The 12,342-nt window shown below is 31.5% G+C and overlaps 1 protein-coding gene across 1 annotated transcript; it reads left to right on the forward strand.

Annotated features, from left to right (window-relative positions):
- Window positions 1-7,088: 7,088 nt before the first annotated feature.
- On the forward strand, window positions 7,089-10,595 carry LOC130441201 (juvenile hormone acid O-methyltransferase-like). The gene is made up of 3 exons (XM_056774769.1): window positions 7,089-7,534; window positions 9,959-10,233; window positions 10,288-10,595. The coding sequence occupies exons 1-3, from the start codon at window positions 7,155-7,157 to the stop codon at window positions 10,458-10,460; spliced, it is 828 nt and encodes a 275-aa protein (XP_056630747.1). The 5' UTR covers window positions 7,089-7,154; the 3' UTR covers window positions 10,461-10,595.
- The last annotated feature ends 1,747 nt before the right edge of the window (window positions 10,596-12,342 follow it).

The following is a 12,342-nucleotide window of genomic DNA, read 5'->3' on the forward strand; positions in this document are numbered from 1 at the left end:
TACATTCGATTATTATTTTGAATGTGATGGCAGTACGTCAATTTTAATGACCGATTCATAAACTTGACGTTGCGGTTGCTGTTTGCTTTTGAAAAAGTAAAAACATTGAAATGTCTAAGACAATTCATAGTTGCCGTTTGACTTTCAACATAAACGAATTTTAACTTTTCCCGTAGGCCGTTCGTAGCAATATAATAGAGCCGAACAGATCCGCTTCCGTTTGTCACGTGACTTTGACATATGACGTTAGAGCGTGACATTGAGGTTATTTCTCTATTTGTTTGTTTGTTTATGGTGGTTGTTCATTTTCTGTTCGTTATTTTCTATAATATCGCCCATAAAGCAGTACAGACGTCGAAAAAAGTCTTTAGGTTAACGGCAGCAACATCAAGTTTATCAATAGGTTGAAGAATTTGATACGAAACGGCAAACGTGACTCGTGAACGACAAACGGCAAGTCAAGTTTATGAATCGGCGTTAAATGAAGACACCAATTGATAAAAAATCTATGAAGCATTTTGAATATTTGATTGAAATGGGTCTTGAGAATAAAAATGGGATTCTTTCAATGCAAAATACATTATTACTTTTAATCAACTGGAATTCGATATATATATATATATATATATATATATATATATATATATATATATATATGAAAGACCTGGTGATTTGGTCTACTTAACAGATTTTGATAACAAGTATTTACCACAAATAAAAATCAAATGGTAACATGAGACTTGAACGTAGACACTTCATTCATCTTTGGTATCTAAGAGATGTTATTTTTTGACCTTGTTGAAGATGATCGATTGCCATCACCTGTACAGTTGATAAAACCATATGCCTCTTTCTAAAATAAGTTCTCTTTTTGCAATCCTCTATTATGGCTAGCAAAAGATTTGCTTAAACCTCAATAAGAGCTGAGACATGTTCATTCCAATGATCTTTTGGTCTCAATGTGACATCGAACTTAAGGGATAGATTACTAATGTATAATTCTTTAGTCAGTATAAAAGCCCTGATTTGAAAACTGAAACTAATATTATTATTTACAAATTTTCATTTACTGTACATTACACTGACTTTGATTTAGTTACCTTATTTGATATTTTTGAGCCCATTTTTCCACCCCTATCAATGTAATAACTAGATAATCAAACGTCGTCGTTTTTTGAAATGCTTTGACTTTGCATTTAATTCGGGTAGTAACTTCATTCTCCTGTTTTTCGTTTCTATCTCTTTAGTATATATATTCACTAGCTTTTGCATCTTCTACTGCATCTTCTACTGCATCTCCTTCTGCGTCTTCTTCTGCATCTCTTTCTGCATATTCTTCTGCATCTCTTTCTGCATATTCTTCTGCATCTTCTTCTGCATCTTCTTCTGCATCTTCTTCTGCATCTTCTTCTGCATCTTCTTCTGCATCTTCTTCTGCATCTTCTTCTGCATCTTCTTCTCCATCTTCTTTTCCATCTTCCTCTGTATTTTCTTCTGCATCTTCTACTGAATCTTCTTCTGCATCTTCTTCTGCATTTTTTTCTGGATTTGCTATAAATACTACACCATATGTATATGAAAGGGAATTTACTAAAACTGGATTTAGATTTTTGTATTCAATTTTCGTCGAAGCCAAAAAAAATGATAGTATGATGGAAAAGTGAAAGATTATAATAAAAATGAAAGGAAAAATAATTTACAGACGATCTGTGGCCGGGAAGAGGAAGGGGGTGAGTTTTTGAGGGTGAAATTGATTTATTTCTATTTTCGGAAAAACAAAAAGTTCCATGGAAAAAAGTCAACAGCTTTGATATGTACACTTTCTGGAAAATTGTGTGTAATTCAAAGTTTTTGGTTTTGTTTTTATTTTTATCTGTTGCCAAAAACGTTTTCTGTCACGAAATTTGGTGGAATTTTCCCTTTTTATGTCACAAATACATTGTGAATTATTTGATTTGCAATATTTATTTTTTAACCTTATTTTGACTTGATATCACAAAAGCACCTAATTTTTAACCAAAAATTCTTCTGTCCAAATATCAGGCTTTCCTCAAAAAGTCAATTTTTTTCGGTGAAATCTTTACTTTATATTAAAAATTATATTACCAATAACATAAGGAATTTTCTCTGAAAAGTCAAAAAAATCGAATCAAGTTGCATTGGAATTTTTTTTTAATCATTTGTGCAATGTCTGATTAGTTATTAAAAATTCAAGCTCGAATTAAACAAAAAATGTGAGATTCCGTGTTATATAGATAACAATAAATAATTAGATTCTAGAATTTTGATAGATATCTAAAAATTTTACATAATGATTGAAAAAATTTCCTGGTGCGATTTCTTTTGCCTTTCCTGAAAAAATTCAAAATGATGATGGTAATATTTCTTCACATCGTCAGAAAGTACAGATTCCAAAGAACGAAAAACTTGCCGAGTTTTTGTAAAAAAGTAATATTTTGACGGTACAATTTTCGATTGAAAATTGAGGTGCCTTTTCGATATTAGATCAAAATAAATATAAGTAAGTTTGGAACATGAAAAGGTGAGTTTTCATCAAATTTCACGAAAAAAAAAATGTTTTTGTAAGAGATTAAAATAGAAAGAGTTGTACACTAACCAACTGAATTTTCCTACATTTATTCTGTGTTAGACAGTATGTACTTCATTTAGAAATGTTTGATTTTGTTCACAATATCTCCTAAATCAATATTTTCAATAAATAATCACAATTTATGATATTTTTTTCAAGAATGTCTCTTTATGGCGAATCTACATATCTCTTAAATCATAAATTTTATCGAGTTGAACAAAGAATAGGTTTTTGTCAAAAAATCTATCGAAAGCCTCTTCTGACTTTCAGATAGTATTGTAGTAGTGTAGTACATGAGGTTTTTCCTTTTCTTTCACTTCTGATATTTGTATTCTAATAAGTGATTTTTTGTATGTCCATCCACTTTATTTTGTAAGTTGCTTTTCCTATTTCATAGAAGACAGCTGTGAAATCAATGAACGTTGAAAAAATTTTCTCTTTTTCTTCTCGTTTCGATCCAATTAGGTTGGATAACATCTAAGAAATAAGAATTTTGAAGAAAACAATCTTCATAGACAACAAGTTCTCAAAACACTCTTAGGAGAACAAAGGTTCATACCCGTTGCAGATTGACATTCATTTCTTTGAATTTTTGATGTTTACCACATCTGTGAACACCGTAGTGGGATTATTTAAAGTAATTATAAGCTCTCTAAGCCTAAACATAATTCATGAGAATAGTTTGACCCTCATTCTAATAATTATTAGTTTGTGAATAAAAAAGTGATTAAATTAAGATACCTAAAAGATAAGTAATCTTCATAAATGAAAGGAAGCTTTACTAAACAAATTAAAATATACCAGAATTCGATGAAAAAATAAATACAAAGGTCAAGACACTACCACGTGCTGATTTATCTAATGTGAAACCTATGAAGAACAGAGACGGAGTCAGGAGAATTTATGTAGTGAACAATATCTACAAAGTCAGTTCGTGTGGGGTCGATGGGAGAACCAAGTAAGTAATCACAAGTCTTAGAATATACAGGACATAAAACTGAGAGATGGAAATACTGGAATTATATCAACTGATATTATAGGTTTTTCTCAGATCTCCTTTACATGCTTCTATCAATTTTTCTTTGAAAAATTAGACTATTACGGTAGGCATGACTAGAAGAAAAATGGGGGGCTCTCATGTTTTGAGACCTCCCGAACACGATTATGGTGGTTTTTCGAATGTCTGTAGTTTATATTTATATTTATATATCTGTTTAAGGTACAATTCTTATTTTCGTCTTTCGAGCAATTGCTATGGATCCGATTTGGTTCAAAATTAGCATACGTGGCTTTTTTGGCGGCGGATTGATGTTATTGGAGTTTGGTTGAAAACAAATGAATATTTCGAGGGGTCGCAGTGCAAAAAAGTGGTTTTTGACCTTTGCTCACCTCTGCAGGTTAAAGGAAAAGCGACTGAAAGATGAAATTTCACATGTAGGTTCAATTAGTTGCGAAATGATTTCCTCTCTAAAGTCGAAACTTTCCATCTCCACCCCTCTCCATTTTATGGTCATTTTTGTTATATTTTCTTATTTTTTGGCCAGAAAAAGTTTAACTAGAGGGTTCGAACTTCGCATGCAAGTAGGGGTGATGTTGAAGAATTGTCTTTCTCAAGTTCAAAGTTTTCTTCTTCAGCTTTTCTAGCACAAAACGCCCGAAATCATTTTGATCGTTGTAATTGTTGAACTGGGCCGCCTCCTATTTAATGAATAATACGAGTATGATCGTTGCTAGGGTGATTTTTTTTACTTCCCATTTTCGAAATTTCTTGTCATTGTCATTGACAATTTTTTCTTTGTTGTCAATTGGAATTGAACAAGAGGGTTCGACACCACCGGGTCTATTGAAATGATAAATTTTCATTCTAGAGAGAGAGTTAACTTGTAAAAAGAAAAGTTATTGAGGAATAGCAAATTTTCCATATATAGAAATGAGATTGAGAATTTATATCATTTCCAAGAAATTCATTTTATGGAAATATTTGTTTGTGTATTAGTTAAATTCTTCATTCGACGAAAAATTCGACTTTCGTGATGGAGCTCTGCTACTCGCGGCTTTTTTTCTTCTCTCCTTAATAAAGATCTTTTCATCTAAATATCTTCGTCCTTTCTAGCTATAGATCACATGCAATGAAGCATTTTGCTATGACCATATATCCCATATCCATTTTACCATACAGGGATTTGATCTCTGCGTTAATTATTCTCCGTAAATCCTCTTTAATGCCTTTCTTCTTTTTTGCTAAGAGCTGTTTCGTAGATGCGGCTCTTGAAATACCTTTTGATCTTAATAGTGCTCGTTGGACGCCAAATATTTTATTCCCTCTCGTCAGTCTTTTATCGATTTCCCTTGATATTAGAATTGAAAAAAAAAATGATGATGGAGAGTAACTGAGGATAGATAAAAGAAATAAAGTAGCAATTGAGCCCACAAGAAGGAAAAATAGAATTTCTAGAAGATACAAAATAATCTTCTGAGAATCTTCTGACAATAATACAAAAAAATAAAAAAATCTTCCAAGAAAGTTGAGTTATGATTGACGACAGAGTTTGTGGAAAGTTGTATCTATATAAATGGAAAGTAGCTTGAGAGCAGGTTGATTAACAGGAAAGCATTAAAACATACGTGGAAAGAGGACAAACTAAACTATAATAGAAAAAGAAACTAATTGCTAATATATGTTGTAGTATAGTTTGAATTCTTCAATAGACATTAAATAAATTGCAGAATCATTATATTTTGTAATCGCCAGTCATTTTTATTTCCATCAGAACTAGTTTTTGCTTATATTGAATTTTTAACATTTAGACTTCACTTTGAATTTGAATAGTTGTAACTTTCTTGTTCGAAAAGTTCGAAAAATCAAATTATATGTATGACAGGAGAAGTTTGGAACAAGTATAAGGAAAACGGGAGAGTTGAGCGAAATGGAAGATGGAAAGTTGAAAATAATTCAACACTAAAAATTACAATGTAGGGAAACTATTCAAAAGAATAGACTAACTAAGTTGAAATTTCTAGAACCGTTGATGATATTCATACTGAACACACTATTCACCTACAGTTTACCTTCCGTCTCTGAAGAAGATAACTGGGTTATCGAAACGCACGTCCGTCAGCGTAATTGTGAGTGTCGATGTAGCGGTCGTGTAAACAGTGTGTTCACTAAGACACGTAGATATAGTAGGGAAGACAAATAATGAGATAAATGACAGTAGGCAAAGAACTAATTCACAGAAAATCTGAAAACAAAAAACAATAATAGAAGATATGAACAAGAAATATATGAATTATTCTAGACCTATCGTAAGAATGGGAATATATGGCATTCGATTCGACCCACAATTATCATAAAAGATAAAGAAAGAGAGAGAGAGAGAGAGAGAGAGAGAGAGATGCTATACTGACAAAAAATTGTCACAATTTGCAGGCAAAAGCTTGTAGAAACTAAAAAACTAACATAAGAACAATTAAATAAAGATACAATAAAACAAAATTATAGGTAATAGTAATAGGTAATAATTTGTATATAAATCAGTAGCAATTATTAGAATAGAAGTCGTTTATAGAGTAGGAGGCACTTTCCAGTAAATATGCCCTCAAATTATTGCGGAATGTGGGAAAAGCTGATATCGATTTGATTTCAATTGGCAAGTGATTATGCATTTTTTTACGTTGTAAAATATTGAGCCTTTAACTAATTTTGAACGTGGAATAGGAGAAGCGTGTTTACAAATTAGACAAACAGATTCACAGATGAATAAGGGGCATAAAAAAGAAACTGTGTAAGCTAGCATTAGCATCGGGGAGATATGAAAACAGATCATGAGAAGGAGTTATAAAATTTGATAAATTTTTAGTAATAATCACAAATTGATGATTGAGATTATGCTCGATTAATAATATTCTATCAAGAGTTTGTGTCCACTTTTCAATATGACATCATATACATATATTAATAGCAAAATGTAGGATTCTTTTGAAAAAAAAATCAGCTTATGTGGCGTGGCGCCTTTCAACCGTTTATTTAATATTTTTACACTATTAATTAATTGCAACCATATAATATGTTATGTGATATATTTTTTGTTTTTTTTTTTTTGTAAAATGTGCGCGTTTCTTGAAGTTGGTTATATTGGGTGAATTCTTCGTCCTAAAACTATCATCCATCAGTTCCAAGCTCTAATTTTATGTGGAAATTAGTAAGAGTCCCATGAACTTCAAGTCAATTGGTAAATAATTTTCTGTGTGACAATCTATTGATATTTGTTGCACCGATAAGTTTTTATCACATTGAGAACAAGACTTTGTAATAGTTTGTAGCGTATATCATGCCCGTTGGTTCAAATCTGTACAACAAACATTTCTCGATGTTTCGAAAAACTTTGCACCTACCGTTGAATTAATTCGATCCGATTCTGGAACGTATTTATTTGAAAATAGTGATAAAAACGATCTCAACTTGAACCGATAAAACTACTATCAAGGAAAATTTTTTAGTCACTATCAGAATTTGAGGTTACTGAATACAAACTAGTTGTTTTTGTTGTGTGTAGATAGTAAAATGAATGTGATGGTTTTACCTGAATTATTTGCGAAGCATGTTCATGTTACAAGTATACATTCGGTGTATCTCTTGAACAAATATAAACATTTAATTAAATGGAAAAATAATCCATCAATTATGGAATTTGGTTTTGGAGATGGCGGTACTTCGGCTGCCGCATTACAGCCACTCATTCCACAAGATTGTAAGGAGTTTATAGCTGCAGATGTCTCCCAACAAATGGTCAAGTATGCGAAGCAGAATGCGAAATTACCAAAAGTTGGAAAAATTATACAATTTAATATTAGTGCGCAAGATATTCCATTGGAATTTCAAAATCGTTTTGATCATATTTTTAGCTTCTTCACGTTCCACTGTATACCAAAAATTAGCGCGAGGTAAGAGAAATTTGACTCTTGTCGTAAAAACTATCAAATTATATTCCGAAATGAATCCTATTTGAGTCTCAACACACTCTCATGTCAAAGCGTATCAGACGTAAAGTATTTTTCATCATCTTCTTATTATTATCATTATCAACTCAACCATAGTGCACTGATGTGAATTACAGCATCACTTTGGACTTTAATTCATCATCTATTATATAACATAACAAACTTTCTTCAACATTTCAGCGGTGATGACGCACATTCCTGCACAAGCTCTTTCTGTTCACGGCACTATACTTCCAAGTATTACCACCCCCAGGGCTCCGTATTTTCTTGTACAGGCTGTGCAGCTCGATGAATCTTAATGTTTGAATCTGTGGTACTCTTCGAAGTATCCGTTTCCATAGAGAATCTCTGTTAGGTAGTAATTTACATCTGCGTGAGGACGGTTAAGTCAACTATCCATGTACGAATTTACTCGAGGCATTTGACATTTGACAACGATCTATACTGTTTTTATGCTAATTTCTATTGATTTTATACTGATTTTATATAACATACAACAGCTTACTTTCTGTTTCAAAAATATTTTTCTCACGATTTATACTAACTATTGGTTTATTTGATTATTTAATTTGCATCACAGTTAATCGGCTTGATACGTTTCTAAACAAACATTTTTAATTATCCTTTGTGCACGTATTATGGCACAGTAGTCACTTCGGATTTATTCTTTATTCATTCCAACTTCTATACTGAATACACTATTTAAATCACCACTTCACTAACACTTACAATTACAGTGTCTGATGAGCCTTTCGATAACCAAGTCTCTGAAGACGAAAACTTGGTTATAGAAACGCGCGTCAAACGGCGTAATCGTGATTTTTGGTGTAGTGTTGGTGTAAAAAGTGTATTCGGAATATCGCCAACGGTTTCAGAAATTAAAATTTAGTTCCAAACCAGTTTTTGAAAAAATTAATTTGTTATCGACCTGTAAATTCAAGTGAATTTGCTTGGTTAGTTCGTGGTACGAAAATATTTGACTTCTTCATAAGTTATTGTTGAATCATATCCCCACAGATATAATTTGGACCCTTTGGACAAATTGCGCACACTAATAGTGTGATTAACTAATTTTTCAACATAATTAACTCCTACAACAATCGACAGGAACAATTTATCTTCTATAGAAGTATTGACAATGAATTTTCAATTTCAATTGATTATTATTTAAAGCTAACATCACAAAGTACCACTACGAAGAACACGTCGGCAACAACGATCTGAAAATGGCGTACATCAGAGTAACTACCGCGCATGTTCGCAACTGTCATCGCTGCGCTATTACTGATAGAATAGAAACTTACATTGTGATACTGAATACACTGTCTACACCAACACTCACAATTACACTGTCTGACGCGCGTTTCTATAACCAAGTTATCTGTCAGTTTATCTGTCAACTGTCAGTTTACCTTCAGTCTCTGAAGAAGATAACATTGACAATGAAATTGACAATATTGTCGTAACCAAATATCGTGGAATATTATTTGAAATCTTAAACTTTGCCTTGAATTCAATAACTAATTTTTAGATAAAAATAAGTTTGCGTATAGATTAAATTAATAAATATTACGAGGGTTGTTACTCAAGTTTTGAGATAGATAAAGAGAAACAAATATTTATAATTTGAAATCTTTGAGGTACCAAACAAGGACTGTAAACCGGATGATCAATCGATTCGTTGTTTTGACTGTTGAAAACCGTTTTTTTAATGTGTGGGAGCTCGCATTGTTGTGGTGAAGAATAATTCGTATTATTTGGCGAACACTTGCTTCGAAGTTCTATTTTGGAGCACCGCGATTGAATTTTTTCAATGTTTCTTTCCACCAAAATCGACACGAGCTTGTTTTTGAACGATTGTCAAATAATGCAGTAACAATGCTTAAGTAGCAACCCTCGTATTTGGATTATCTTACATTTCTTGATAATAAAATGCGGGTCAATTTAATTCCAATGCGATTATTGTAATCTTGTTTATATTTTTATATACATTTCTTTTGAGATTCGCCGGATCATAAGAAGTATTTTATATCAATATCGATTTTTACAGACGTGTAAAATTGATGATAAATTTAATGAGAACAACAACAAATAAACAAGCGTCGTACATATACAATCACTTGGTAATTGCAAACATTGTTAATTACGAATGCTAAAAAAATCTTGTTCAGAATCCCTTGGAACTGCAGTTTACTTCTTTAAATTATAATGGATTCGCGAGGAATAAAATGTTGTACATACTACGGAAGTTGCTGGATGTTAATCCTTGTGAAAACATATTTTCCCCCGATAGTTAAAAGTATAGATATTTAGTATATTTACTTATTTATGGTATAAATAATTTGATTTAATTTATCTCAATCGTAGTAAAGCTTTTAACAACGTTTACAAAATGTTAAAACCGGGAGGTCAAACTTTTCACGTCTTTCTTTTACCCACACCTTTGGATGATATTTTCTATGAGATGTCGAAACATTTAAAATGGGGAAAATATGGACAAGAATCTATGTTGTCACCTTACTATTTTGAATCAAATCAACAGGATAGTTGTAAAAGAGACATAGTTAACTCGGGATTTGTAGATATTGAAATGAGATTAGAAGAATTCGTTCATGAATTTCCTCACGAGGAAGCTTGGAAGGGTAAGTTGTTATAGCGGGATCTTTAGTCAATTCACAACTGTATGATTTTTTTAGAAAATTACATTGCAGTGAATGCAGCTTATTCGTCTATACCACTTGAAGAGAAAGAAGAATACAAAAAGTATTTTTTCAAGCGAATAAAAGAAAAAGTAATAATCAATAATGAAGATAATGATCGATTTCCCAGGATAAGACATTCTATATTTGTAGTTTCTGCGAAAAAATAGCAATTTTACAATTTATCATATTGAAAAAGTAGTATTAATTGTTGTTATATATGATCAATTATTTATAATCAATTTATTTTTTAACGTTTTTGTGAATATTTCCAAATAAAAGTATAGCAAAGTATAAGGTTTAAATGTGCTTTCAATTCAAAAATCTACGTGGAATTGTGAAAGTTTTGATTAAAATAGTTTCATAATGAAACTATTCTTGCTATAATTTAAATAAAACTGCTACTTTGAATGGATGATATTGCCTTTAAATATATGAATATTAAAATGGAAGAATCCTCTACATAATTGGACGAATTTGATCCGGGACTTGCTGCAATAAATTCGAGTAGATAACGTGAAACTAATACTGTGACATTATCAGAATTTTCTCATACTTCCTGAAGACTTATGCGGCTCATGCCCAATAGTTAACAATCCTCAACTTTTACAGGGACAGCCTGTACAATCTAAAGATAGCAAAAGAGAATTTTTCAAACATTTCTTGGATATCTAATGAATAAATAAATAAACATAATATCAAAGATATCTAATATTACTAGCATGAGGAAAAACTTTAAAGAGTTTGATAATTATTTTTCATCTGATGAACTACTACGTGATATTCGATTTGCAAATTTCTAGCAACTTCATTCGTTGATGTTAGTTTGTCAATATTTTCAAAACCAGTCATCAATAATTGAAATTTCAATATGGTGGGTATGCATTTGGTTTGGCTTCGAACCCGTCAGAAGGTACTTGGAATTTCTCCAAAATGATTTCTCACCCATGTTATATGATATCCTTCTAATATTTGCAGAGTCATGTGGTTCATGCAAGATGAAATTTTTATAACATTTTTCCTAATAAGTGGATTGGTCCATTTGCATGATCGGTCTATTTTGACGGAAAGTTACGCGGGTCTTACTGTATCTAGAACCCTTTAAACATATGATTTGAAATTCGTTCTAGATTCTGAAAATGTTGTGAAAAATAAAAAGTCTTGAAAAAACACGACAGCTGGGATCCATTTCTGGTAACTGATAGTTGAAACAACCTTCCCTTAAATCTCCATAAGCAGTTTTTGATACAAAGTTTAAGTGGTATATATTTAAAAACAAAGTTTTATGGTTCAATATTCTTCAATATCAAATCTAGTTTATTGTTTAAATAATGCTTCCTCTTCCAAGAATAAAAATCCATTTAAACAATTTCAGGGTTACATCATGATTAATAAATTATTTCTTATAATGATGAAGATATCAAAGACGATCTTGTTAATGATGCTAGTCAGTTGGGCGATGGAGATGCTCGGAATTCAGGAATTGATTTTGAAAATCGAAATTCTGCTGAAAAAAATAGTACAAAACCAAAAAACTGAAAGGATATGTGATCTGAATGCCTTTATATCGATTCTATTAAGAATAAATTGGTACTGACCCGTTAATTTGAGTAACAAACCGATTGCATTTCCCTGAATTATGCTGTGGTATAGTCCAAATGAAACTTCGTTTCTGAGTTAAAGGCCTTTAAATCTGCGAAATCAGAACTTATATTCAAGTATATTTTCTAGAGTTTACGTTCGAACATAAGGAATTCTTCATAGATGAAGATTCGCGGCTCATGCCTATTGGTTAACAATCCGTAACTTTTACAGCGACAATCTGTACAATCTAACGATAGCAAAATTTTTCAATTCCTTCGTTTGTCTCGATTAAATTTATGGTTTTGGAGAAATGTAGATCATTGTACTGTTTGCCATAAAGAAACATTCTGAAGAAAATTATCATAAATTGTAATTATTTATTGAAAACGGGGAGTCCTATGTGAAATTTTTTTATCTATGTCATTTTGTAACCACATTTTATAAATATATATTGATGAATAATAAAAG

Source organism: Diorhabda sublineata, chromosome 3 (assembly GCF_026230105.1).
Source record: "Diorhabda sublineata isolate icDioSubl1.1 chromosome 3, icDioSubl1.1, whole genome shotgun sequence".
In the NCBI taxonomy this organism is placed as follows: domain Eukaryota; kingdom Metazoa; phylum Arthropoda; class Insecta; order Coleoptera; family Chrysomelidae; genus Diorhabda; species Diorhabda sublineata.